The sequence below is a fragment of the Pistacia vera genome, unplaced genomic scaffold, assembly GCF_008641045.1.
Source record: "Pistacia vera cultivar Batoury unplaced genomic scaffold, PisVer_v2 Contig338, whole genome shotgun sequence".
Classification (NCBI taxonomy): Eukaryota; Viridiplantae; Streptophyta; class Magnoliopsida; order Sapindales; family Anacardiaceae; genus Pistacia; species Pistacia vera.
This window is the reverse complement of record NW_022196155.1, coordinates 882,568-910,336: the sequence shown is the minus strand read 5'-3', so window position 1 is coordinate 910,336 and position 27,769 is coordinate 882,568. Positions and strand designations below refer to the sequence as shown.

Genomic DNA, 27,769 nt, shown 5'->3' with positions numbered 1-27,769 from the left:
CGCATTAATCCATAAAGTTTAATTAAATAACAAAATTCCTTTTACGTTTAATTTTATATATTGAAAAAAAAAATTAAAAATTAATTCCGTAAATATTTAAAAACTTTATAATAATATATTTTCTAATTTCCTAGTTGTTCATTACCCATCCACTAATAAACTAAAATATTTTGTTATTTCATGACCTCAGAACCTTTTTATCATCACATCAATGATTTCTTTCAACTCTTATTCAGCTTGTGCTTGGAGTTCAAGTGGTTTCAAAGTAAAAACTCAAGGCGTTGTAAAGTAGTAGACCACCTCTCCTCTTATAGCCGACCCTTTAACCATTGGAACCCTTATATCCAGGAGTCTTCTGTTCAAGCGGTGAGAAAAAAACATATCACATTTGTGAAATTATATTTATCCATTAAACTTGTAGGTGTTATGTAACCTGAGGTTTAGTCTGAGTTATTTAAAAAGAAAAAAGTAGTAGTAGACCGTTGAAAAAAATACCTGCTGTCAGTGTCACATGGGTAGCAGCACCTTTCAACTGCAAAATTGTTAGTCCAAAAAATACGGCAATTTGATGCGACAGTTTCTTCAAATTTTCTTTCTTATCCATAAAATTTAATGAAAATAGCCTAGCAATCATTACGACTGCTGATGGTTCTTTAAATGAAATGAGATCTTAAACTTGATCAACAACGTCCCAAGAAATTACTGTTCACTGAGTTTACCTTTTCTTGATTCTTGTAACTCGTCTGCTACAAGAAAAAAGTCCTGTAACTAAGCAACTAAACTGTATGCCTAAGTAAGAAACGATGTTTGTATAAATTTAATCATCCAAAACGATGACCCCTGGCTCCGGTTTCTCTGTGTTCCCATCATCAGTTTTGGTGTCACCATCACCATGATTCTTAGCTTCTTCCATTTCGATGTCAGTTCCAATTATCCCCGACGAATTTGTAGCATCTGCCGGAGATGAATCTACGTCTGCAGGAGTAGGATTGTTAAATGATTTATTACTTTCTATTGCTGGGTCTGGGTGAGACTCCATCAGTTTATCGTTAACCTTTGTCGGGCTGGTTTCTGTTGCAGTCTTCATCTCAATTTCCACCACGGTATCAGCCTCCTTATCTTTTTGCATGGGTACTGAACTCGGATCTGCAACAGTGCTATGAGTTTCAGCCTGCGACTTTTCAGCTGAGTTTGGCATTTGCTGGTCCAAAGGAGGCTTCTGCTCTGCAGAGGAGAGAAGCCGACTAACATCTTCACAAATGGTTTCAAGCGGTTGAAGGCCTGTCTTCAATTTGAGACTTGCTGACTCATTTGTAGCGGATGTCTTGACTACATCAACATTTTCATCTAGTACCTTGCACATCTGCCCATCATTAAAACGACAAAGGCAATTCGTCATCTATTAGTATGTAGGAAAAAAGAAATACACAGAGACTAGCACATTTCCCTTCCCACATAGAAAGAAACAAGCAGCACCAGCTACCATCAAATTATGCAATACGCCCTTCCCTTTCTTCTTTCTCCACATTATTAACGATGAACCCAAGACCCATTTATCAGCAATATTAGTTTTACAAAGACACGTATAAAGGAAACATATAAAAATAATCTCTATATTTTCATGATTTCTCTCTCTTTCTCTTTTTCCGTTTTTTATTTGTTTTTTTCTTTTTTTTCTGGATGATATCATTTTGTAACCCTAGTCTTTATAAGGATAGCATTTTTCCCCTTACTAATTCTGCCTCTAGGCAAGGAAGTAGTTTATGAATTATGCTATAATTTCAATGTCGTTAAAAATGTTTTACCTCATTATATAGCCGAGCCAATTCCAATCGATCTGGATCTCCATCACAGACAGCTGCTGATATTTCTTCAGGTGCTGCACACAGTGAATACCAGTCAGTAAAAAGTTCACTAAACCCAAGTCAATAATGAAATCTGCAAGGACATAAATTATAATAAAGAAAGTTAGAAGTACAAGAAAAAACTTACGAACGTATAAAGACTACCATTGTTCATAATGAGCAAGGTTTAATATAAAACAAAACTTACTAATTGCCTCTATTTGAGGTAATTGATCAGCAATCTGGGCATCAATCTCAACAGAGCTTGGACTTGGTTTGTCTGTAGTCTTTTGTTCGCTCTCGGGCTCTTCACTTGGGATCTCATTTGATTTTATATCACCCTGTGAACATAAAAACAGGTAAAGAAACCAGATGTAATTGATAGGTTTATCATAACCATACGGCAATTGATGCCAATAATTACATAATTAGAAACATAGAAATATTTAAGATTAGCCTTTGCAGAGTAAAAAACCTATGGACTGGAAAAATGACATGTCTACCACATAGCAAGTATATGCAAGAATGCTAAATGACTCATTGGACCAGAGGCATAGCCTAGAATGACTCTCTCAGCTGTCTGGAAATAGCTCCATCAGACTTTTAAGAATAGGAGATCTAAGTGAGGCCACAAGGAAAGACGTGTCTAGTCAAAGGAACAAAGAATCTTAAAACATCAAAATGCATGTTTATATAGAAAGATAAACTAAAAAATGATCACTCAANTGATCAGCAATCTGGGCATCAATCTCAACAGAGCTTGGACTTGGTTTGTCTGTAGTCTTTTGTTCGCTCTCGGGCTCTTCACTTGGGATCTCATTTGATTTTATATCACCCTGTGAACATAAAAACAGGTAAGGAAACCAGATGTAATTGATAGGTTTATCATAACCATACGGCAATTGATGCCAATAATTACATAATTAGAAACATAGAAATATTTAAGATTAGCCTTTGCAGAGTAAAAAACCTATGGACTGGAAAAATGACATGTCTACCACATAGCAAGTATATGCAAGAATGCTAAATGACTCATTGGACCAGAGGCATAGCCAAGAATGACTCTCTCAGCTGTCTGGGAATAGCTCCATCAGACTTTTAAGAATAGGAGATCTAAGTGAGGCCAAAAGGAAAGACGTATCTAGTCAAAGGAACAAAGAATCTTAAAACATCAAAATGCATGTTTATATAGAAAAATAAACTAGAAAATGATCACTCAAAACAAGCAGGTATTTTTTTTTTTTTTCCTGTGAATTGAGATTTGGCCAATTGCTTTTTCAATAAGATGAGTGTTTTGCAAGTTAGGGATTTAGAATTGCTTATTGGGATATTGGAAATTGTTTGATGAATTTTGGTCTATTAAACACTGAGGTGCAGCCACAATGTCCCACACCAAACAAGCCAAAATTAATTTCTTAAGTGAAACTTCTCATGAAACACAATTTTAAACTTCTCTAATTAACTTTATCTACATTGAAGATCACAATGCATTCTTGAAGTTTTAATAGTAATTTAGGTTATAACCCACATCTCCACACACACACACACATGTTTATATATATATATAGTGCATTAGGAAAACAAACATTTAGCAATATGCATGTATGTCAAATGTAATGGACTCACATAGTATTCTTTCTGGTACTCTGCATTAAGGCCTTTCTCCAAAAGCAGCACCCTTTTCTTGATAAACTCAACCTGTCTTCTCTGCATATCTCTAAAATGATATAGTATGGAAGAATCTTGATATTGTTGTGATTGGTTTGCAGCATCAGTCGTTCCTTGGACACCATCAGCTGCTGAATCATTCCCAGTGCCATTTCCCTGAGTTTGGTTACCGAGTGTTTCTGTGTTGGATGTATTAGCACCATTTTGTGATTGAGAACTTGATTGTCCAGGGACGGGTAGATTTATGAAAGGGAGATTCAACTCTTGACAGATGACCTCCTGAACCCTCAGGTCCTTGTCATCCACAATAGCTTGCCATCTTCCATACCCATGCCTTGAAATACATTAAAGTCATTAACAAGTACAAAAGCAAAGATATTCAGGATCCAAATATTTAAAAGAAATAAACTATCAAATTTACTGATAAAAAAAGTATTGAACACTTCGTTCACATGCACAATTATATACATATCCTCATAGATACAAAAGCCACAATCAGACTCCTAAAACTGTACTTGTGTGATATTTTCAGCAAAACCCAATGTTAGATTAAATATCCTACCCTTTCCAGTCATCTACCCAAATATAATATTGATATGCTTCAGTAAATATCAGATCAAAGTTATTCACATTTTACAGAAATAAAATACTAATTTTGAGCATTGTATGGATGGTGACATCACCAAACACTGATATAGCTTGACATTCTGATAGGAGGGTGAACACAGGAGGAGGCCAAGAAATAAAATGTAGACTGCTTCCAGCATGAAAAAAACAATAAGAAAATTAAGTTGCAACTGATACAGATTATAATACCATAAAAAGAATTTATTTCCAACCAATGCCTTCCAACAAAATACTTAGTAACAGCAATTATAATTCAGATGGACATTCCAGAAATTATACAATGAAGGAGACATACTTCAGTACGGCACCCAGTAATAATGAATCATGTTCCTCTTTCCAAAATTTTCCACCCTTCAGTCCTGGGTAGCGCAAGACAATGTCATCTGCAAAAAGAGGAGTGCCTGGCTTTTCCGACGAAAGTTTAACCTATCATTCCCATATACAAAATAAAAATAGTGAGAGAAAAAGATACCATAATGTATTGAGTGAATCAACCCTGAACTCTATAAATGGCGATGTCAGTGTTAGAACATAAAAAAATAATAATAATAATAATGATAAAAGAAGTCCCAAAATGGAGGTAAAATATTAGTTTCCTTTAAATATGCATAAGAAACAAGGAAAATATATTGACCATGACTCAAAGGAGATACAATTATGGACGGTCTAGCACAGTTGAGACGAAACCCTAAGGAGGGTTATCCACCTAATGCCAAAGAGTTCAAAAGCCTAAGACTAGAATATCTAGTATGACCTCTTTAATCAAAAACAAAACATATTTACAAAAACTACCCCAAAAAGCTCCCCAATTAAAATGCCACTATTTCTCTCTTTTTTCCCTTTAAATATTCAGTTATTTCCCTCTTGCAAATGTAATAAAAATGATTGTTAAATGTCCATTCAAAAACTTACCTTATCCCTAATCAAAAGCAAGACCGCTATCCTGACAAGTACATCTTGAATTCTAAGTCCTTCTTTTGGAACACCATCTAAAAACAAGAACATTAATATCAGTGAATTGTTAGTTGCATGCCAAATGAGGAAAACAAACATCAAGAACCAAAAAAAAAGAGCCAAAAAAAAAACCTGAGAAGGTCGGAGAGTCGGTTATATCTTCAGCAATGTGGGTCAAGAAAAGAACCCCATAGCTGAATCAACCAAAAAGAAAAAAAAAAAAAAAAAGAAGAATTTCAGTTAGTAATATGCCAAATGGTCAGACTAAAAAGAATGAAAGAAAGTTAAATAATCTCAAGCAAAACACAATAATAATAAAAGTAAGATTTAAAAGATTGCATTCCCAACCACGAAAAAAAAGGTTAGAAAAAAAAATGGAGTTGGAATAAACTTTGAGCGATGATTCCTGGTATACTACAGTTGGTTTAGTAGTAAAAGCCCTTAATTTCAACTAAGAGGGTAAGGTTCAAATCCGACCTACTTCAGATATTATATCACACAAGTTTCCTAGGTACAAGGTTGGAGGGTCTAGAAGGAACCTCCAATTTAGAATTCAGTGAACATGTGAGAAAAGTTGAGGGATTTCTGTTTCAGACAACCAAAAAAAAAAAAAAAAAAAAAAAAGGTTCTATTACATGTACAACCATGTTCTTGCGTTTATTCTGGTGTGAAAAGTATGCACTTCTACTATCATAAGATAAAAATAAATAAATAAATAAAATTTAAAAATAGAGGCAAAATTCTGAGCATAAATGACACGATAACTCTAGCCCATGAGTGAAAAATATAAAAAGCAAAGGTCATATTGAATACTCTCTTATTTCTTCATAGCTCTTCTGTTTTAAGCGAGCTGCAAATTCCTTCCAATCAAAATCCCCAACTCCAAATCTGCAATCAACAACCTAAAATAAGACAAACTCCAGATACTAAAAGATAAAGATAAAGATACAGACAAGCATACATATATAAACAGAAACAAGGAAAGAGAAAGAGCTGAAGATGGAGGCAATAGACAAACACAATGAAGGAATAATGTAACATAGGATAAAAGAACCGATACTTGAGAAGGCAATGGAGATAACCTCATCAAAATTTGTACAAAAGCAGCCCTCTGGTTTTGACTGAAACCCAACACCCTAAACGACCTTCCTTCACCTTCCATCAAAGGAATCGGTTCCATACTATCGACTGCAAAATATTGTCACAATGAGCACAATAAGCAAAAAAAAAGTCATAAAAAATTGTCATTAATGTTGAACTGGTAAAAAGAAAAAAAAAAAAAAATACCACGAGATTTCTTTCTGTTTGGCCTTCTGCCAGGTTGAGCTCCAGTGGATGTTGCATCACCATCAGTTAAGTCAGCTTCATAGTTATCATCCTCACCATCAGAGCTTACATCTTCCAGACCAGCTAGGTCGTCGTCTTCTACAGATACCATCTGAACAAGATCCAAGAACACAAGTTAAGCCCACTTCACAAGTGATTAATGGATTCAATATGTCAATTAACATATGGAAACATAGTATAAATTCTTTTTGCAGTTAAACATCAATGGGACGAGGAGATGTATTCATAAAGGAAACAAAATAACATATAGTTAGGAGAGGACATAATAAGCCTTGCCCCTAAAGATTGCTATAATAGAACAGAAAAAGAATATATGCACCAAAAGAAAAAAATGGAAGGAAAAAAAAAAATTATTCAACAAGAAAGCATAACATATATTAATAGTCATAATCTTCCCTTTCCATCAAGTAATAAAATTCCCAAAACTCAACAAACCTGCTTACGACTTCTCTTTCCTTTGCCCAGAGCATTGAACTCTTCCACTTTATGCACTTCGTATCGGTCTCTCAACAACTCTTCCCAGTAATTTGATCTTTCAGAATTGCTTGGGGTAGATTTATTTTCCATGGCTGACTTTTGAGCCTCCTCCTCTGCTACAGCCTCCGCTTCCTCAATATATTCAAAATTTGCCACCTAAGAAAATATATATTTTACCTTATTAAGAAATCATAAAGAAAGAACCAAGTATGGAAAGAAACAGAACAGGCACAGTTCAATATGTTTAAGCAGCAGATTCAAACAAAAAGGTCTACCAGTAATCAATGTAATTATGGCTCCAACTAGAACTGTATGAAGTACACAAACTAAAGACTTACAACTGGCAGCCACCGTATCCTCACCAAGAATCAACTAATTAATTTTCAATCCAGTATGGAAAGGCACAGAAGAAGCACAGTTCACTTTGTTTAAGGAGCAAATTTAAACAAAAGGCTCCACCAATAATCAACATAACTGTGGCTCCAAACAGAACCATAATAAGTACCCAGGAGAGACTTACATCTGGCGCCACCAAAATTGCTCACCAAGAATCAACTAATTAATTTTCAGTCAAGTATGGAAAGGCACAGAACAGCAACAGTTTTCTGATTTCATTTTCAAAATACTTTTCCTCCAAAACAAATTTGAAAGAATAGTTATGATTTGGAAGGATTATGCTAAAAATACTTTAGTCTACTTTAAAGCGATGCAAACAGTGAATTCTGCAATAAAATTTGGTAATCCTACAACATAGTAAATTTATTACATAAAAAACCCCAATTACACCTAACTATAACCTATTACAAACAAAATTAAAATGGTAAAATCCTAATAAGGAAAAACGGAAGACAGCAAGAACAGCACGTGGTTCATTCTCATAAATTTTTCCTCCATATTCTCTTCTTTAGTGCATGTAGAAGGATAAAATAGGCCATAAATTAAATGAAGAATATAACCCAGATTTGAATCTTAATGATTTGGATTCTAAAAATCCTTTTAATTTAGTAAACAAAAGTAGAGATTTATGCAAAATACTTCTATTCTTACACATTGTGGTCCTTGGATTTAAAGAAAAAGTAGCATTTTTTTTCCTTTCCGTAGAGGGAACATGGTAGGTGGTAAGTATCATACGTCTCCTTGGAAGGTTTACTATATCTAGTTCTCAAAGATGCAGTCAACCCTATCCTTAATCTATTCTTCTAGATTTTAAAAGATGCATGAATGGCAATGTCAAGACTGGCACCTACACATGATCAGTACAAGGGTGTCTAGACATTTGGGTGTCTTAGGCAAGCCTTTGTTCAAAATAAAAGAAGCAAAGACAAAGTCAAAACGAAAAGCCATAAGTCCTCTTCACCAAAGTGAAATCTGGTTTATTTTCACACCAGAAACCTGGCATGAGGGTGACCCACTTCCTTGTAAAGACAAAAGGCCCCAGGGAGCACAGTTATTAAGGTTAACGAATCCAGTATACACTATATCTCTGGAAATAGAAATCAAGAACTTCCATTGAAAGTCTAAATTGATTAAGCTTCTCAATAGCATTAAGAACCATAACTAACATCAAATATAGATGGACACATGCATGCTAATGTACATAAAATTGAAATGAAGACAAAACCTTGAAAGCCTTCAAAAATCCATCTTCCTCTTCATCGTCCACCAGAGCCTCTTCATCTCCAACTTGTTCACGGTCAAGTAACCTATCAAAGAAACAAAAAAAATAAAGAATTTTTTTTAAGCTTTCATATTTAAGTTCCACAACCTATGGATTTGGAGCATTTTCCAAACTTACCTTTCTATAGCAGCATCATCATAATGAATTTGGCGGGATTTTCCTGCTTCATCATTCTCATCAGCAAATAGTTCCTTTGAGCCATACCTGATGATGTCGTCTAACTCTTCCTAAAACGAACTAAAACCATTTAGAATTTTTTTCTTTCCCTTGTTCAAAAAGAAAAAACATATAACAATATATTTTAATCATGAGGAAAAAAAAAATGGTGAACCAGTAGTCCTCCACAAAATAATAAAACAAACCAGAAGGTTAAACAAAAAAACATAAATTTTAATCTACACAGAATCCCAATCTCAATGAATACAGAAAAAAGGAAGTATCCTAAAGTTTTTTATTATTCTTCAAAATTTCATAAAAGCTACTGGTTATCAGATTATGACCTTCTCCAAAATGCGCAACATGTCATTGTTGTTTATACACACTCACACATGTAGGGTAGATAGGGAAGAAAACAACAGCAAATGCAAGAACCAGCATTGCTCAAAGATTATCATTAAATCTCAGAAAACAATTATTGCAATTCATAGTTTTCCAGAACCAACCCATATTATGAAAGAAAGGGTTTACAGAGATCACATAGCACAAGTACGCCCAAGTTCAACCTTAAACCTAAGGGTGAATACATTGACTACCTTTTAAAAAACATGTGGACCTGGCCGATTCAGAAATCTTGAAAATTTTACTAGAGTGAACAAATTGTCCGCAAAAGTTAAGATACATCTAATGGATCACAAAAGATCCATACAGTATAAGCTGATCAACTCAAACAAAAGCTATAGAAGACTCAAAAATCAATGCCAATAACAACAAATTAACCCAATAACTATCCTCAATCTAAGTGAATAAAGAAAAAGGATGTATCTTGAAATGCTTTAGAGACCAAAGCCCAAAGAGAAGCAAGCAAACAAACTCTATTCCATAAAATAAGAATACCTTCCTCACATCTATCTCTAAAATTCTTTTCTTTCTTTCCTGCCAAATCACCCAAAAGGTCGCTAGAATAGCACAACTCCACAAGACTTTGTCCCTATTTCCTCTACCGAAACCAAAATTGCATTCTGAAAGGAACAGACCATAAGAGGCTAGAATAACCCACGTATCTTTGCTGCTTGGAGAAGTTTGTGCCATAATTTTAAAGAGAAACTACAATTCAAGAAGAGATGATTTGTAGTTTCCATATTACTTTTGTACAAGACACGACAAGAAGGGGATAGAAACCGGCTGGAAACTTTCTTTGAATAACATCAACTGTATTGATTTTACCAAGAGAGATGGTCCAAACAAAAGGACTTCTTTGAATAACATCTCCTCCAGCAATTCTACATCCGTCAAAAGGACTTCCTCTAAAATTAATCATAAGTTTCCCCAAAACTCGTTAGGAACTGGGGAGATCTCTGACGAATTAGAGAACCACCTAGCCCCATCTGAAATTTTAAAGAAATATAGAGAAGGCTGATAATACTGACCCTAAACCTTATTATGTAGCCATCCAGAAAAATCCTATAAACCAATTTTGTCACCAATATTAAACTATAGCCAAAGTACATGCTCCAAATCCTTTAGTAACCATCACAAACACTAAAATTATTATTTTTCCAACTTGTATCCAACAATAAGATTAAAAATGTGAACCATTTTTATATTGCATTATTCAAATAAAAAGCATCAACATCAATTAAAAGAAGATTGTTACCTGATTAATGTTTTGAGCCTTAAGCCTCCCAACAACGAGATGTTCTAAAACCATTTTCTTCTTAGTCATCTGCATCATCCTTTCTTCAATGGTTCCTCGAGTTATGAGCCTAAAAATCATTACCTGTGATACCAAAACAATATTTCTCATAATATAATAAGCAACAGTAACAATCTGTGGCATCTCTAAAGAGAACTTAAGCTTCAACCTTGTTGGTCTGCCCAAGTCGATGAGCTCTAGCCATTGCTTGTAGATCAGCATGAGGATTCCAGTCACTATGCGAGTTAACCAAAAAAAAAAAAAACCCAACAGTCAAGTTAGCACAAAATAGAGAAATTAATCTTTCAAAGCCCTTAGGGCTGTCAGAATTATCAAATTAATAATGGCAAAACAACAAAAACATTGAACACGTATGCAATACTAGGGAAAGCCTCATGAAAATGACATAAAATCTCACCAAACTGACAGATGGTGGACTTCCTAGGCCTTCTGTTACCATTACCAACACAAATTCCAATGCAATGAACCACATGCTCAGTTTACTATTAATATTAAATAAGTGTTCCCAAAGGATGAATTCACAAAGGTCTCACAAGATCTAAACCCATGCCTCATCAATCTTTGACTGTCTCACAATCAACCAGCATGTTTACTGCTTATATAAAGAGAAGAAAAACAGTAAATACTAAAGTGAAAACATATCACCTGTCATATATAATAACTGTGTCAGCAGTAGCAAGATTAATTCCCAAGCCCCCAGCTCTAGTAGATAGCAGAAAACAAAATCTGGATGAATTTTTGGCATTAAATCGATCTATGCGTATCTGTCTCTCAGCTCCGCCAACTTTGCCATCTATCCGCTCATACTGCCATTTCTGGAAAATAAAAAATATATATATATTTGAAGCTACTTATTTATTTGCACCATATGTTCTAGTATTCAAACTATTCATGAACAATGAAGGATATTACAGTTGTACCTTATAAGTTAAGTAATCTTCTAGTAAGTCCAACATGTGCTGAAACTGTGAGTATATGAGAACTCTATGTCCCTGCTCTTTCAGTCTCACCATCATTTTGTCCAAGAGTTGCAATTTCCCAGAAGATTCCAAAAGCTGTCTGTCAAATAGTAAAGAGAATATAGAAACAGAAAACAGGGTGATTCAAATTCAGCACTTATCTTTAGCCTACTCAAAAGCCAAAAAAGAAAAATTGTCCCCAAATTTACTATAAATCATCAGAATTAATTAAATAGAATTCTAACTCCAGCATTATACCTAAAAGATTCATTTGTATCTTCTATATCTGGTTCAACTCCTTCCAACATATAAGGATGACAACAGAGCTTGCGCAACTCCATAACAACGTTGATAAGAGAAATCTGATACAAGAAACATTTAAAGATATCAGTTGTTAAGTCAAAACCCAATAAAACAAGCTTATTTCACTAAAACATGCAACCTTACCTGTGCACCACCACGTCGGGTTAGTATTTGATAGTTACGAGTCAGAATGGCCTTGTAATATTCCTTCTGCTTGCTACTTAATTCAATACGTAAAATAAGTTCCTTCTTAGGAGGCAAATCCTTCATGACATCTTTCTTCACTCCTGCATTAGCATTTAAAGCACTTTCAATCATATCCTCAGCAACAAGATTAAGATTTAAGGACAACAAGAATGTACAAAGAAGTTCAAAATCTTATTGGTCTAGAAGATCTATAGCCATCCAACAACATGCAGATTTTACTTTTGAATGAAATCAAACTAAGCCCTTTGCATAAATAAGAAGATAGAACTGCACTGCTCTTGAAAAAGTACCAAGATTCAAGGTGAAATTACAACTAGAGTTGTTACATACAACTACCACTGACAAATGCCAATTTACTTGGTTTTCCATCTGCAAGATATGCAAATAACCATACCTATGAGCGGCTTGGTTCAGACTAAAGAGACATTGGTACAAGTAGGGAACTCAAATGGATGCTGGTTGAGGAAGTGAGAACCCACAAAAATGATGATAGCAAAACAATATCACAGAAAGCAATACATCACAATTAGTCACAATAAGCATTAATTTGATAAGATCTAGCGTCTTCTCTTTTCCGGAAGAAAAGGGAAAAAAAAAGGTATCAAAGTTCATCTTAGAGATTCTCTTTTCCAAAACTTTTACCTAAATTCAACAATTTAAACATCGTAGTAATTTAACGATCAAACATAGGCAACATGGTGATCTATTGGCAAGCTATCATAAACGATGACCATGATCAACCCGTGACAAAAGAATAAAATTATTAGCACTGGCAATTAAAGGGGACAGATAAAGCACAATTGTATAACAAGGGGAAGTTTTAGATTTATACTCCTAAGAAGATGGGGAGCCAGCATTTTATGAAGTCTTGAAATCTGTTCCTCTTGATTGATATCCTTAAACTCTTCCTGAAACTCCTCCAGACTTCCAAACTGCAAATATTTAAACATCAAATACAACAAACTTGTCTTCAAACTTGTGTACTTATTCCCACAACCTATCTTGACTTAATTAAATCTGTCTCAACAAATCAACCATCATACTAACCTTTCCAGCATCAAGGAAGTGCATGAGCATAAAAAGTTCATCCAAATTGTTCTGAAAATGTGGAAGAGTGCACATAAGTTCAAAAGCAATAACTTAGACACATTAAACAATAAAACATAGTTACTTATACGTATATGGAAGCAAACAAAAAAGATGAACCGAACTGAAATTGCACAGAACTGTTAAAAATTTATAAGCCCAAGATATATAAATGAAAACAACACGCATTTTTTCCTTTTTAAGTTCAGAATTTGGATATAGATTAAAAAAGGCTTCATTAGGTCTTGAGTGTGAAGAGATAGCCTAAAACTTAAAAATAGGTTGTCTTTTAATTGCGGACCTTGGGTTCCCTTCTTCAATTTCAATAAACTTTAGTGTCTTATCAAAAAAACCTGTGAATGAGTTGCCAGAAAATTCACATTTTAGAAAGCACATTTGATCATGACAATCCTAAACACCAGTTAACCTGATACTAACATCATGCAATATGAGAAACAAGTTAATGATTAAATCAGTAATTGAGACCATTAATATGAAACTTTGATCGTTAACCTCCATTCATCTCAACATATAACCAAATCATTACAGTCACCTCCACCTCCAGAGCTTTCAAAACTAACACAAATGAAGATGACATGATGTACAATTGTGAAATATATTATCCATTTACAAATTTATGCAATTTTATATCTCATTTTAAATTCATTCTTATGATAACTTAGAACATATGCGTGATTATTAGACTTTCATTGAAGAAAAATAGCAAACATATCAGCAATAACCTTTGGTAAAAACATACCATAATAATTAACAACCCACCTGAAGAGGAGTTCCAGTTAAGAGGGTGCGATGTCTACTTGAATATTGTTTCAATGAAGAAAACAATTTTGAATCCTTATTTTTCAGACGATGACCTTCATCAACAATCTACATTTGAATGTCAGAGTTAACTGAAATCATATGTTGGAGAACACCAAGGAACTCAATAAGCCAGAAAAAAAATTACCATGCATTCCCACTTGATTGGTCTCAAAGATGCAGTGTCCAAGTTAACCATCTCATATGATGTTAAGAGGACATCAAACTTTATTCGATCCTGCTTGCTTTCACTAACAATTTGACCAGATTTCTTTTTCTTGATCTTCTTATGGTTTTTGGGAAAGTAAAATTCATACTCCCTTATAACAGCACGAGCTTGGGCAGAACCAACATACATGACCTGAAACATGTTAACTTTAATTCAGGAAACTTTAAAGCCAAAAGATCATAATAAGTTAAAAAGCACCGAGGTACATACGACATTCAATTGTGGAGCCCAAGTTGCAAATTCACGTTCCCAGTTTCGAAGTGTTGAAAGTGGAGCTATGACTAAATGTGGCGAGATTCCCTCCTCAAAAAGAGAACCCAAAAAAGCAATACTCTGTATAGTTTTGCCTGCAATGAAACAGAAACAATGTATTGGCAAAGTCCAGTCACGAAGATGAAAATATGAATTCCCTCTTCAATAAGCTGAGAGTAAAAATGAAGAAATAGAACGGAAAAGAACAAAATAAGACCTACCAAGACCCATCTCATCAGCAAGTATCACATGCGTTTGTTTGGACCAAGAGAAACGCAAGAAGTTCAGCCCTTCAAGCTGATAAGGATGTAGTGAGCCTTCAATTACAACAGAGTAAACCTTAAAATTCCATGAAGATCAAGGCAAACAAAACATAAATATCATATAATGCTATCAGTTTGAAAAACACATCAAACAAAATAATATACCTCCAGAAAGAAATTCAGGGCTGTGTTCATAATGTTGAAATTCTTTTGATTTCTTCATGGACTCGGCACCATCTCGAGGGGTGTTCTTCTGTTTATTGGAAGAAATTTTGGAAGACCTTGATTGAATTTTATTAAATTTTTCAATTTCAGGTTGAAATGCGGATATATCTGATTCAAATTCCCAATAACACTCATCATAAGAAAGTTCTTTATATTTCACAAGGTATTCCTTCCCATCATCGTCGCCCCTGCAACATTTCAAAATTTTAATCATACTATCTTAAGACAGAAATCAAGATTTCAGTCTAGATGAAAATAAAACAAAGCTATAGTAAAAAAACACACCATAACAAAATATATTAACCTAACAAGAAATAATAAGTACCATATTTTATAATTTATAAATTTTTTCTCACTAAAATTTTTAATTCATTTATGGAAATTCTAAATTATACAAGAGAGAACCATGCATGATTTTTACTTGACTTAGCAAGAACAGATTCCACTTCATAATTCACCAGCGTTGAACCCAATGCCACTCCTAAAAATGAATTCTTTAGTAATTGAGATGTGCTTTTGAACCTTAACGAACTAAATCAAATTCTGAGGCAACCTAAAATTTTGACTCCTATTGAGAGAGATCAAAGAGACAAAGCAGAAACACAAACTTTGCATGTCCATGCATATGTGTATATGAAAGTTTCAAACTAGTAAACCTGCAGGCAAGAATCCGATCAACAGTAGTCCACTCAGGTCGAATGGCAACAAAGTCTTCCTCGGTATTACTGTTTGATTGGCGGTTGAAGTTGTTTACTTTAGTCTTCAGACGAGGATGTGACTTGAAAGCTTTTAAGAACTCTTTTTCAGGTACCCTGATGAAAGAAAACACAACTAGCAGGTAACTGAACACTGCACAGAAAATAAAAAGACAAACACAGATAATGCTGACAAACAAGGAGAGAAACACTAAAGACCCAGATGAACTATAATAGCAACAAGAAAATCATAATTTTAAAAGAAGCACAAAGTAAATAGCACCTCAGGGCAAACTTCACCGAAAGCTACCTTCCTTTGTGAAAAAACAAGTAGTCAAACCACAGAAGGTTCTGTAGAAAGCTAATTTATACAATGAACTTTTTTTTTTTTTAGGTGATAAGCTGTGGACAACTGTTCCCTGCTTTGTAAATCTCTTCAATTCAATGAACATAATAAACCATAAAATTACCAAGTGCAGTGCAGATAAGATAGTCCCTTCCACTTCACAAGATACTGTTTCACAAAAATTTGCTTTGAGCCTAGCTTAGAGGCATCACTATCATCAGCTACCGTAGGACGCATCTCACAGTCCAATATTTTGTCAATATCATTCAGTGGGCTAACCTGCACACACAAATATTGATTCTCAGCTCTTGCCAAAAATAATAACAACTAATTGGATGAGAATAAGCACGACTCTTAGCACAAGATGAAATCATACACATTCTGGGCACCTCCAGCTGCCAGGAGGAGGAGCTTTTAGGGGTGGAAGTAAACATTTAGGATGGTATACATAAGTACATGTATCACAGCTCATAAGATTCTCACTTTCTCCACAGGCTTGACATGAATCATCTTTCTGTTAATATTAAAGCAAAAACGTCTTAAAAGTGTAGAAAAGAAATATAATTTATAGTCTCAGTACAAGTACATACACAACTTCAGAACAATATAAATAATTCTCCAGAGATATAGGAACAGTGAAGACATGAGAAGTGTTTCCAATCAGACATTTTCAAGCATCCAAATTATGCCTGCAGTTCATTGTCTATTATAACTTTCAAATGCTCCAAGCAATGGTGAAAGCCATGAATTTCAAGAAAATTCAAATCATATATAACTGCCTTCTGCATGCTCCCACTTCAAGTTGAAAATCAACTACAGCAATCCAAATGCAGAGACCAACCTTGCTACCAGCCTTAGATTAAAAAGTTCTAAGTGACTAGACTAGAACAAATAAAACAATGATGTCTTAGTCCCAATAAAAACTAGTGGTTTACACTGAATTGAAAAATAAACATATAAATAAAGCCTACATAACTAAGATCAACTGGAACAAAAAATCCACATAAAAATTATTAAATTTCAAGAACAAGACTCTCAAATAATAATTATGGCTCCAAGGACCTCTAGAGAATACCTACTGAAAGACCAAAGCAAATCGCACACATATACAACAGATTAAATTTATGAAAAGTACAAGTAGCTCCAATCCCATATGCAAACCATCCACAGAAACAAGACAAGTGATAATTTTCAAAACATTATTTATTATTTGAAATCGAACACTCAGCATCACTGGACACCTAGAAAAACTTTAATAAATGAACGAAGAAGAAGAAAAAAGATCCAAGAAGTACAAACATATTAAGCAAAAGAATCAATAAACATACCGCATCATCCCTAACTATTCTTTCAAACTTTTCCTGAGTGGCCCTAGGTTTCCCTTGCACAAAATCAGCGTCATCGTCTGATTCATCTAAATGATAAACAGGCCTTCGATCTGATCTAACACGGAGCCTCTCGACCAAGCTACTCATATTCTGCAAGTTGGACAAAACATTGAATTATTTATGAAACCTGAAATACCTAACCACCATGCATTAAAAACTGCAAGTTGGGCAAAACATTCAATCTCATAACTTGATTTCAGCCCCCTTCCCTTGCATTATTATTGTGTCAATAATACTATTAACGAATTTTTATCATAACATATATATGCACACAATAAGTGTAGTAAAGCCACTAACTGAGCATATTCTTCAAACTTAAAACATCAGCTCCTCATAATTCAAGGATAATTGAGTAGAGAGCCAAGCCCTTGTAATTACTTTATGAGCTAGCATCCCAACTATCAGATAACTTTAGAAACCAAATGATATTTATAGTTTTTGACAATATTTTGTGAATTCAGAATTAAACTACATTAAATGCAGTATTTCTTCAATAAAAAGATATAAGAATGCGTGGTAGATATAACTGCATAATTTAAAAACTTAATAATTACTTGTTACTGCTATATTATCTATTAATAGCCTCAAAATCAAAAGTCTAGCTCCCCTTTATTTTTTTCTTTCCACTGATGTGAACTCTCACTTTTCCCATAGCACTGCCTACAAACAATTACAGTCTCTTAAACCATTACTGCTTTTGTTATGTTTTGAATTGTAAACTTCTTATTTGACAAATAAAAATAGAAATCTAAGCAATATTGAACCTATGACCCTCAACTTCCACCCCACTCCTAAGGATAGAGAAATTCAAAACATAATTCAAGCTTTAAACAACTCTAGAAATGTTATATATGAAAAGCATGAAAATGCAGAAACTCTTTAACTAAACTAGGTAGCAAGCTTAATTCTCTAAACCACTTAAACAACACACTCTTGGCTGCAATTTTTACTTAGATGGGAAATGTCAAAAATGCATAGGACAAGATCTTTTCCCTGTTACAAAATTTAGCACGTATTAGCAGTTTCTATTTCCAAAGCTATGATATTCCACCCCAAGAAAGAAATTAACAATAACAGTATGCATGTTACCACAGCACAACATCATTTAAATCATGAAATGTAGATAAACGACTCCTGGGAAATAATACATGGACATCATTTCCACAGGTTTGTTTTCAGTTTTTTCTTCTTGCGTAAGAAGTTTTAATTCCATCATGAACCAAATATCAATAAAAGCATAGTTTCTACAATGATCTGAGACTAGGATTTCTGCAACTGGAAAACATAAGAAACCTCTCAATATTATTTATGCACTCTCTTTGATTTATCAAAGAAAAATCCCAACATAGGAAATGGAAAATCAATTTACAAAGAAACATACAAAAGTTCCTTTTAAAATTATTTCATATATCATGGACAATCAAAATTCTGAACTCAAATCTCACATCAGAGAGGACAACTATTCATGCTATAGAACTATAAAAGATGAGTATAAACAGATTTCAATACAGTAATACTAACTTCAAGGACATACAATTGACCAGATAACAAGTGGACGAATTATTTCCTTGAGAAAATTGAACAGATTTTGATAAGACTGCAGCTGATAAAAAACAAAATATTGTGTAATTAGAAACTAAACCAGAATATTTAGTATATTACCAAGATCTAATTATGAGATTAAATGTGACACTGGCAACTTCCTTAATGAAGACAATTAAAGGATTGAACTTCCAACATCAATACCTTTACATATGTGGTAGAGCGGCTACCTGGGGAAAAACGTGATTTAGAATATTGGAGGTAGTTATCGAAATAAACTCAGCATGCAGTATAATTCCAAACAAGTTCATCTCTTTTTTGGGGACAAGAAATTAAAAGGTTATATACCATTAAAAAGTACTTAAAAGAACAAATTGAACACATTGAAGCATCAAAATATCAATTTTTGGACTTAAGAAAATACATATACCAAAAACATAAAGATTGGAGAAAAAAATTCATGATAAACTTAAACACAAAATTTTACAACTAAATCAGGAAATGCAGCTATACAGATAATTACGCACTACAGAAACCATATTAGACACTTCATTGTGGTTATCCACACAAACAATCAGGTCAAATTATTGTAATCATTTTTATGATAAAAATCATTATAAAATCCAACAAAACAGAAATTATACCAATGGTTACTTCAATAGCAACTTAGTTAAATAAAACAGATTAAAACTTTATACTGGTCTGTGATTTGGCATGGCAATCAATTAGCCGATAAAATTCAGTTCCTAAGTTGAACGATGCAGTATAAAGAATATAACCAATTTTCTACTGCAACAACTTCCGAGATACGTGTCTTAATACCTTGATAATTTTTACCTAACATAAATGCACTCTATTTTTCCTTCTGAATCCTGAGACCTCAGGGCAGTCAATCTGGTTGTGAAAATGCAAACTTCATCATACAATACACTATGTAAAGCACTTTGGCAAAACATTTTAATTGATTCTGAATTCTCTGCCATTTTTATGAAGCGAAGCAATCAATGCAGTAATTAAAGACACTACACACAATGATCAAAAAACTATTTCTACAAATTAAATTGAAGACTTCAATAGCATATCCAAATGCACTTTTGATCAACTGTCACCAAAGGCAACAATCTTCTTCACACAACAGCACATTAATGGAAAGGTAATGAAGAAACAGTTGGACTTTGGCCAGAGGAAATGCAGCGTATTTCATATGACAGATTTTTCAAAATGTACGAGGATTGCTATGACTTCATTCATTTGCGTTGAAGAGGACAGAAGTACAATGGGTCAATATGCAAAGTGCAATAAAGGGAGCCAAAAACCCCACGAGGCTTTACGTACTGTTACATATTTCCAAAGAGATAAAGAAATGCTATGCAATTCTATAAACCACTAATCAGAGGAAAGGAAAAACAGGAAAAGAAGTAAATTTGGAGGCAAGTTCAATCAGGTATGAAACAAATTGCATGAATAAGACAAGAAATAAACAAAAGTACAAAGACAATTTAAAACCAGAACAAAAAGACTGCCACGGAATATAAACTGGCATGGAAGTTGCCTCAGTTACATCTTCTAGTTTAAAAAATCCCCAGGGAATAATTCAAAAAGTAAAATAGACAGAAGGTCGATGGAATAAATTTAAAGTCTCAAATCAAAAGGTAAGGTATCCACATAAACAATAATTGAATATGTTTATCCCGATGTAGTTATCTGAAGCAATCGCGAGAACTCGATTATTATATTTAGTTTGGTAGAGCTTATTTCATTAAATACACAAAAGGAAAAGAAAACGACAAATTAGAAATATAACTCCAAATCAAGTAAAATGCACCACAATAATTTTGTTTTGGCAAGTGAGGAGGCCACGTAGAAAATTTAATGTGAGATCCGAGTGAAAAAATAACTACTTACCAACGGTGGAGCGCGTGAAAAAACTACAATTCAAAACAGTGAACAGATTACATGGCTGGGACTAAATTAAAAATAAACTACTTACCAACGATGGAGCGCGCGAAAAAACTATAATTCAAAACAGTGAACAGATTACATAGGTGGGACTAAATTAAAAAGAAAAAACTACTTACCAACGGTGGAGCGCGCGAAAAAACTATAATACAGAATAGTGAAATGATTAACATAGATTAACAAATACTGAAACTGATTAGCACAAATCCAAGCAACCAAACATACAAATTCATCACTAGCAAAAACAACTAAATACAAATAAAATCCACACATACCTCACCAAGTAAGCAATTATAGTTTACGCATTTCATAACAACAAGGCTCTGAAAAATATGTTTAAAAAATTCAAAAAAGATAAATCGCCTCTTGCATTTCTACGAATACACAACTGAAAGACAACAAAACAAAACCTAAACACGAATCTTAGTTAAGAACTGAACCTAAAATACAACTACATAAAGCTATCTAACGCTGTGGTAAAGAACAACACGCAAAAACAATCATAATTAGAATCCAAACACACATTCAACAAACAAAATTAAGCTACCATTTCCATTAAACAAACGCTAGTTAGTTCCTGAACTGGAAATGCGAGAATAAAATGAAAATTCTCGAAGACATAATGAATTTACCAAGAGATATCGGGATCCAGAGCAGCCAAGTAAGGTAAAGTTGCTGTAGAACCTGAAACCGAAATTTGGGCGAGAAGAACAGAGAGAATGAGAGTACTGATAATCTCACCCAGACAGACACAGTGCACGATTTTAACGGCGACGGCTATATATAGCAGACTGGAGATGATGTCATTACCCTCCAGCGCACTGGAAAAGGGTATAACGGTCTTTTAAATTTTGAATTTTTACTAATTAAGCCTAAATACTTCTTAATTTGTATATTATGAAAAAAGAAGGGTAGGGATTTTAGAGGGTATTGTGGTATTTTCACAACAGTATAGGTGGAATTCGTGAAAAACTATGGTTATATTTTTATTATAAGTAATTAATTCAATGTTGTTCATAATTATTAATATATGCAACTCGTTACGAGTAGAAAAATACTAATCTGGAAAAGTGTAACGGACTTCATAATTTTGTTCTCGGGCTTCGACCACAAAACACGTTTGTTGCATATAGGCCTATTATTTGTATTTAAACACTTAGTAATCCTCAGATGATAGCGATGTGGGATTTTAGGTTACAACACATTCCCACAACGCAATTGTGTTAAATTATATTATTTTTGCTAATTTACCCTAAATGTTCATGCATTTATGTTTTATGAAAAAAAGGACTAATGGTATTTGAGTGAGTGCAAGTGGAGGTGTTGAAAATCATTGGTGTATTTTTATTCTAAGGAAAAAATTAAATATTGTTCATAAATGGTAATATATACAACTCAACAATGACAACAATACTTATATAGATGCAGGCAATTATGATGTTAACTTGTTTATTTAGATTTACAAGTCGTAGCCATTTTGGGTAATTGATTTTGATGAAATCAACGTGATGTAGGAGTTGTGTACGTTTTTAATCAAAGTATAGATTAATACCTATATTTATTAGTTATTCAATGTTAATTATAAAGTAAAAATATCATTTCATAATAATGTGATAACCCAGGCCTCGGCTGGCCTTCTTTTTTCCAAGGCCCGGCCTAGAGTTCTGAACTCAAGCCTGGCCCAGACATACCCCTGGAACGAGCCGGACAGGCCTGACTTTTTGCCAACTTTCATCTGGAGCTGAGCCATGACTAAAGGGGTGTTTGTCTAAGCTTATAAGCTGATCAAACTAGCTTATAAGCTTTAAAATTAAGTTGACCTATTTGTTTATAACTTTTTTTACCTTATAAGTTGAGCTTATAAGCAAAAACAAAAAATTAAGCTAGGGGGGAGGTACTTTTTTTTTTTGGGCTTATAAGCACTCTGCTTATAAGCTAGTTTGACCAAGTATATTACTATATTATCCTTGTTTAATTTTAAAATTTTATAGTATACCTTTGTTTAATATAGTACCATTTTTAGTCATTTTATAATAAAATGTACTTATAAGCCACATTTTACCAAACATGTCAACTACTTGTTAGTCACTTATAAATACTTTAACCAAACACGTAATTGCTTAAAATTTCAAATACTTATAAACAAAAATTAGCTTATAAACACTTATTGCTTATAAGCTAATTTTCATAAGCTCAGACAAACACTCCTTTAATGGTTCACTTTGTAGATAAAACAACATTTAAGAGTAATGTTACTTTTACACCACTTTTTTACATCATTTTCTTACATATGGCCATTTTACTAATAAGTAATATTAATTCTATTATAATATCAAAAATTTATAATAATTAAAAATTTCTTTGAAAAATAATGCTACATTTACAGTACCATTTACATCATGACCATTTCATTAATAATAATTCTATTATAATATTAAAAATTAAAAATAATTAAAAATTTGTATAAACATAACATATGACACATCGAAAATGACATAAAAGTTAGTGTAAATATAGCATTACTTGTCATTTAATGTACGAATTATCAATTAATCACTGACGTGCGTTTATTCAACATGTGAATGAATGAACGACATTTCCTCCATCAAAGGGGAATGTAAACGACAAGTATTAAATCTGTAAATGAATCAACTCTGTTTCTAGCAGAGGGAAAAGTAAACCATGATATCTGCCTCGATAGGTTTGTGAAGGAAGACAGAAATAGTTGATAATTCTCCCTGGTCTGAAGGAGAAATTTCAAAGTGGCGAAGGTTGGAAGCAGAACAAAAGAATAGCACAGATCGCACTGCTACACCAGTTCAAATTCTGATTGTTAGCAAACAAGTGAATGGGCACTTAACAGTGCAAATCAAATGACGCATCAAGGAGTTAATAATCTGTTCGCGCCTTACATTTTAAGCCTCCGCAAGTAGAATGTAGTGCCTTAAACCACCACCGGTATCTAGGCCAAGCTAGTCAACTATGCAAACAGAAGTAGACACTAAACTAGTTTATAATGCAAAGAGAAGCCTCCCTTTAATCAAAATTAAAGAAATGAAGACAGTGATATCACTTTTCACTATGTTAAAATTAAACGATGTAAAGTGTACAAAATACATATTGTAGTCTAATTACTCCGATTATGGTTGGAGGCAAGGACAATTATCAGTACGCCCCTCTTACACCAAAAGAAAAACTTGTATAAGAAAATAAACTCACTGCTATCCCCATTACGGGTAGAAAATTTTCAAAAACTGAGGCTAGTTCATATGAAAGAATAATAATAATTATCAAACTTATCTACCTGTTCAAAGGCTCTAACTGAACTTCCAGTCTTCCAGACTGTTGCGGACCCTTTTCTACATAATCCCTAGTTGGGCTTAAGAGGTCAGCAGAATCATCTTCCTCAACGTTACCCAAAACCCAATTGCTTCTTTCAAAAACTCTTTCCCTCCTGCGCTGTTTTTGACAGAGTTCCAAATACACCACTACCGAACCACAAATCAGGAACCATATAACTAGAGCCCAAATAAGTCCATGAACATTTTCGCCTCCATATCTGTCTCCTAAATGCTTCATACCACTGAAAAGTGCCGCAATTCCTACAACAATGGCAGATCTGCCAACAATGACATGGAAGTACTCCCACATCAGCCTTTTTGGGGAAACGACATCCGAATTATCAGGTTTCTTAGGCCTTATACATGCATTGACTGGCTGCACACAAGCAAAAACTATAGCAGTAATCCCAAACTTAACATGTAATGAGCTGACATAGAAACCCCGAAGTTCAGCCACTGCAAAAAGAAGGGCGAGAAGGACAATTGCCAATCCTGAGTACTGCAAGTAAACATGAATCTGATACCATCCATCACCCTTCACATGTTTTAAGTATCTAGCAGCCAATATTCCACCTGGAAGCACAATACCCCAGGCAAGGAACATCATGAAGCCATGCACAGCTAAAACTGGACGTAAATCCTGCTCTGCCTCTGCAGAGCCATGCAAAAGCAGCACACGGACAGGCCTTTGACTCTTAACAAAATGCATATTTTTCTCAGTAAGATGTTCATCCGTCCAGCTCGAACCCATTGCCCAAATAACTTTGAGGGGAGTTGTTGGGTCGATGATATTTTTACACTCTGGCTTATGTTTGTGAGGGCATGGTGGTTTTAAGGGACGAGTAAACTCAAATGTAATAATGCCATTTTCTGACTTGCACCTAACATAAGTCAAATTCTCATTTGTGGGATGCACACTCGAAGCATCCATTCCATCAATCCAATACGTATTAACATGGCCTTTCCCAACACTGTCAATCCAACCCACATAAGCATAGCTATTCACCATGCTAGTGCCAAACCCTATAGCAAGATAATTACTCTTTTTCTCAGCACGAGCTGCAAGAGATATTGACTCCTTATCCTTTGACAATGTCCAGAAGAACGTAACTTGTTGATCATCTAAAACAACACTGTTATTGTACATGTCTGGTAAACCTCCATCAACCACCTCAATTCTCCAACCCATTTTCTGTTGAAACACAGACTGATAGTACACCTGATCAGGTGTATTCCTATCCGGAGCCCAAACCAATTCCTTCGGACTAGATGGAACTCCTTCAGCTTCTGGCCCTCCTGCATAGATAGTCTCAGTCCTGTTCCTCAATGTTGCATTCCCACCAAGCAAATCTGAAGTGATGTACAAAGCAACATCATGCCCGGCCTGTATTGAGAACTTCACAGGCACCCCTCGTTCCACTCTTAACACTGGAGCCTCCTTCTTATTGATATAAAACACTTTAGGGGGATTTGGAGGATTTGGGTAATGCAATGCGTCACCGGTCACAACAACAAGAGGAGCTTTTGCATCTGCTATAACCAAATCTTGATCTTCCTTGTCATCTGCATCCAAAGGGCCTAAACAATTATTCTCATGCTCTGAAAGATTGAGCACCAAATGTCCATAAGTCAACCCTTTCGGTCCCCCATGATTTTGAGGAAGATAGAAAGGTCTAAGAGCATCAGGTGGTCTCATCAACCCCATCGCCCAAATAACTGTCATGTTGTCAGTATAATTCACCGAAATATCATACTTCTTATCATCAGATATTAACGGCCTCCTATATCTGATAAACGACACCCCATCTTTTCTAAGCCCATAAAATGCCTTGCTATTATTCGTGAGCCCAACCGGGCCATTTCGTTGGTAAACTGAATCAGGACAAACTCCAGAAACAGAACCATCTTTTTTAAAAGAACATTCGCTATAGTCGGAGATAAAAAAATCATCCGCAAAAGGTCTTCCTTCCTCGGTAAAACCGGTAACCACCACATCAGAACCCAGCATAAGCCCCGTACCCTTACTCGGGTCAGCCCACCCGAAAGCCATATATTTCTGGATCCCGATTGCAGCCTCTAAACCAATATCAATAAATTGTTGATCCACATCCAACGACCACCTAATCCTGTAATTTTTTGCCAACTCCTTGCAGTTATCAAACATTGTTGGCATCATCTGAATGCGGTTCTGTTCCGGTAACGGCGGCATGTCAAGGCCCCATGTGGGCTCCAAATCCGACGCGTTTAACACGACGTGTCCGAAACTGGACGCGGTGTGCACGTCCCAAATGGCGAGCACGGGGATTTGGTCCCAGGTAAGATTATCAAACAAACGAACAGTGAAACTCGCGTTTTTGTAGGTTTGGTTGAGTTTTTGATCGGAGACTATGAAGCCTTTCGTTAAGTTACCGAAATTGGGTGCCATCGTGCTCCACCAGTAGACATCCGTCCCGGCTAACATATCGAATTCCTTAACCTTAAACGAACAATCGTCGATCAAGGAGAAAACTCCTCTCAATTGGTGTTGGACCATGGTAAACTCGTACTCCAGTCCGACTAAAGGGGTCGATTTCGGACATTCTTTATCCCGATCCGCGAAGCAAAATATGATTAAAAAAAATAAGACTAACCCTAGAAGAGGAGGTTTAAAGTGGACGAGCATGGCGAACGAGATGCGGATCTGATTTGGATCCAAACAGAATAATAAACGAGAGATCCGTTAAGGAAAAAAAACGACTGACCTGTTGCTGCTAGTTGATGATGAATGGCTGGGTTAACTCGGTGGGGGAGCGAGTCGCGAACTCGGCAATTAAGCGGAGAGTGAGTTTGTCTTTGTGAAGTTTCAAACTGTTTTCAAGCTAGTTTGTGGGTGGGGGAAATGGCAAATGAGAGAAGGAGAGTGGCAATTTCGTGATTGTACAGATAAACATGTCCAAACATTAATCGGGACGGTGTTTTAAACTACAATCCGTAGATTATCGGACAGTGAAACCTGTGGAGCCGGCCACGTACTTAGATATCTTTTTTTCAGGTTGAGAAAGTATTTATTATTAGAAACTCTAAATTAAAATATATTTTAATACAATTCAATATGAACTAAAGAAAAACATTACTCCAAAATAATTCAAATAAAAGTTAGGTAATGCTGAAAATGATGTAACTTAGCATTAAGTATAAATCAATTGGGAAGGAGAGGGGTTTGTGATTATGCATAGTATGATTTACTAAACGTACTGCCCAACCATTGACCATCTAGTGGTTGAGGGCCTTGAGGCATTGTCTCCTTGTGGGTCTTTATGATTTTCTTCACCAGACAACTGTCAACTTTAGCCCTTGTTGCTTGCTTGCAACCAAAGAGATTTTCCGCAGTGGAATTTCGGGCGTCAGATCATAAGTTAAATGAATTTTTTAATTTTATTTTAAGATTTTTGTATTTATAGCAATTGCCAATTTGAGCTGTTCGAGGTCACGGGAAACTTGTAGAATGTAAGCAACAGTATACAATATTAAGGTCAAATCTTCAACGCCTTGCTTCTGGACTTAAATACCTTTTCTGCCCATCGTCAAAAAAATTGGTAAATATGCAACCAAGAGAAAGATATCAGTCAACAAGATAATATTAACAGCCAGCTTTGAAAAAGAGCAGAAGCACTTCTTAAAACACGTGGACAGATCAGCAAAAAGACA

The 27,769-nt window shown here is 34.7% G+C and overlaps 2 protein-coding genes across 2 annotated transcripts; both read right to left on the bottom strand.

The window, feature by feature from the left end:
* Positions 1 to 608: 608 nt before the first annotated feature.
* Positions 609 to 21,503, bottom strand: LOC116138008 (CHD3-type chromatin-remodeling factor PICKLE-like). Its single transcript, XM_031423704.1, has 31 exons — positions 21,374 to 21,503; positions 17,181 to 17,330; positions 16,229 to 16,366; positions 15,977 to 16,131; positions 15,468 to 15,623; positions 14,752 to 14,999; positions 14,545 to 14,640; positions 14,282 to 14,418; positions 13,991 to 14,203; positions 13,804 to 13,911; positions 12,985 to 13,035; positions 12,770 to 12,869; positions 11,875 to 12,017; positions 11,686 to 11,789; positions 11,389 to 11,527; positions 11,114 to 11,283; positions 10,617 to 10,683; positions 10,409 to 10,531; positions 8,713 to 8,822; positions 8,539 to 8,620; positions 6,876 to 7,073; positions 6,381 to 6,531; positions 6,176 to 6,281; positions 5,907 to 5,981; positions 5,226 to 5,287; positions 5,052 to 5,128; positions 4,435 to 4,565; positions 3,471 to 3,846; positions 2,053 to 2,185; positions 1,806 to 1,879; positions 609 to 1,363 (listed from the first exon to the last, which is right to left on the bottom strand). Exons 2-31 carry the CDS (start codon positions 17,325 to 17,327, stop codon positions 818 to 820), a joined length of 4,416 nt encoding a protein of 1,471 aa, XP_031279564.1. The 5' UTR covers positions 17,328 to 17,330; positions 21,374 to 21,503; the 3' UTR covers positions 609 to 817.
* A 2,303-nt stretch (positions 21,504 to 23,806) lies between these two features.
* LOC116138073 (cytochrome b561, DM13 and DOMON domain-containing protein At5g54830-like) lies at positions 23,807 to 27,005 on the bottom strand. Its single transcript, XM_031423792.1, has one exon. It carries the CDS (start codon positions 26,742 to 26,744, stop codon positions 24,042 to 24,044), a length of 2,703 nt encoding a protein of 900 aa, XP_031279652.1. The 5' UTR covers positions 26,745 to 27,005; the 3' UTR covers positions 23,807 to 24,041.
* Between the last annotated feature and the right edge of the window lie 764 nt (positions 27,006 to 27,769).

Coding starts and splice junctions, on each gene's coding strand:
- LOC116138008 (XM_031423704.1), bottom strand. CDS start 17,327: ATGAGTAGCTTGGTCGAGAGGCTCCGTGTTAGATCAGATCGAAGGCCT. Junction 13,036..13,803: donor TAACTGGAACTCCTCTTCAG/GTGGGTTGTTAA, acceptor CCACATTTTCAG/AACAATTTGGATGAACTTTT. Junction 10,532..10,616: donor GACTTGGGCAGACCAACAAG/GTTGAAGCTTAA, acceptor TTGGTATCACAG/GTAATGATTTTTAGGCTCAT.
- LOC116138073 (XM_031423792.1), bottom strand. CDS start 26,744: ATGCTCGTCCACTTTAAACCTCCTCTTCTAGGGTTAGTCTTATTTTTT.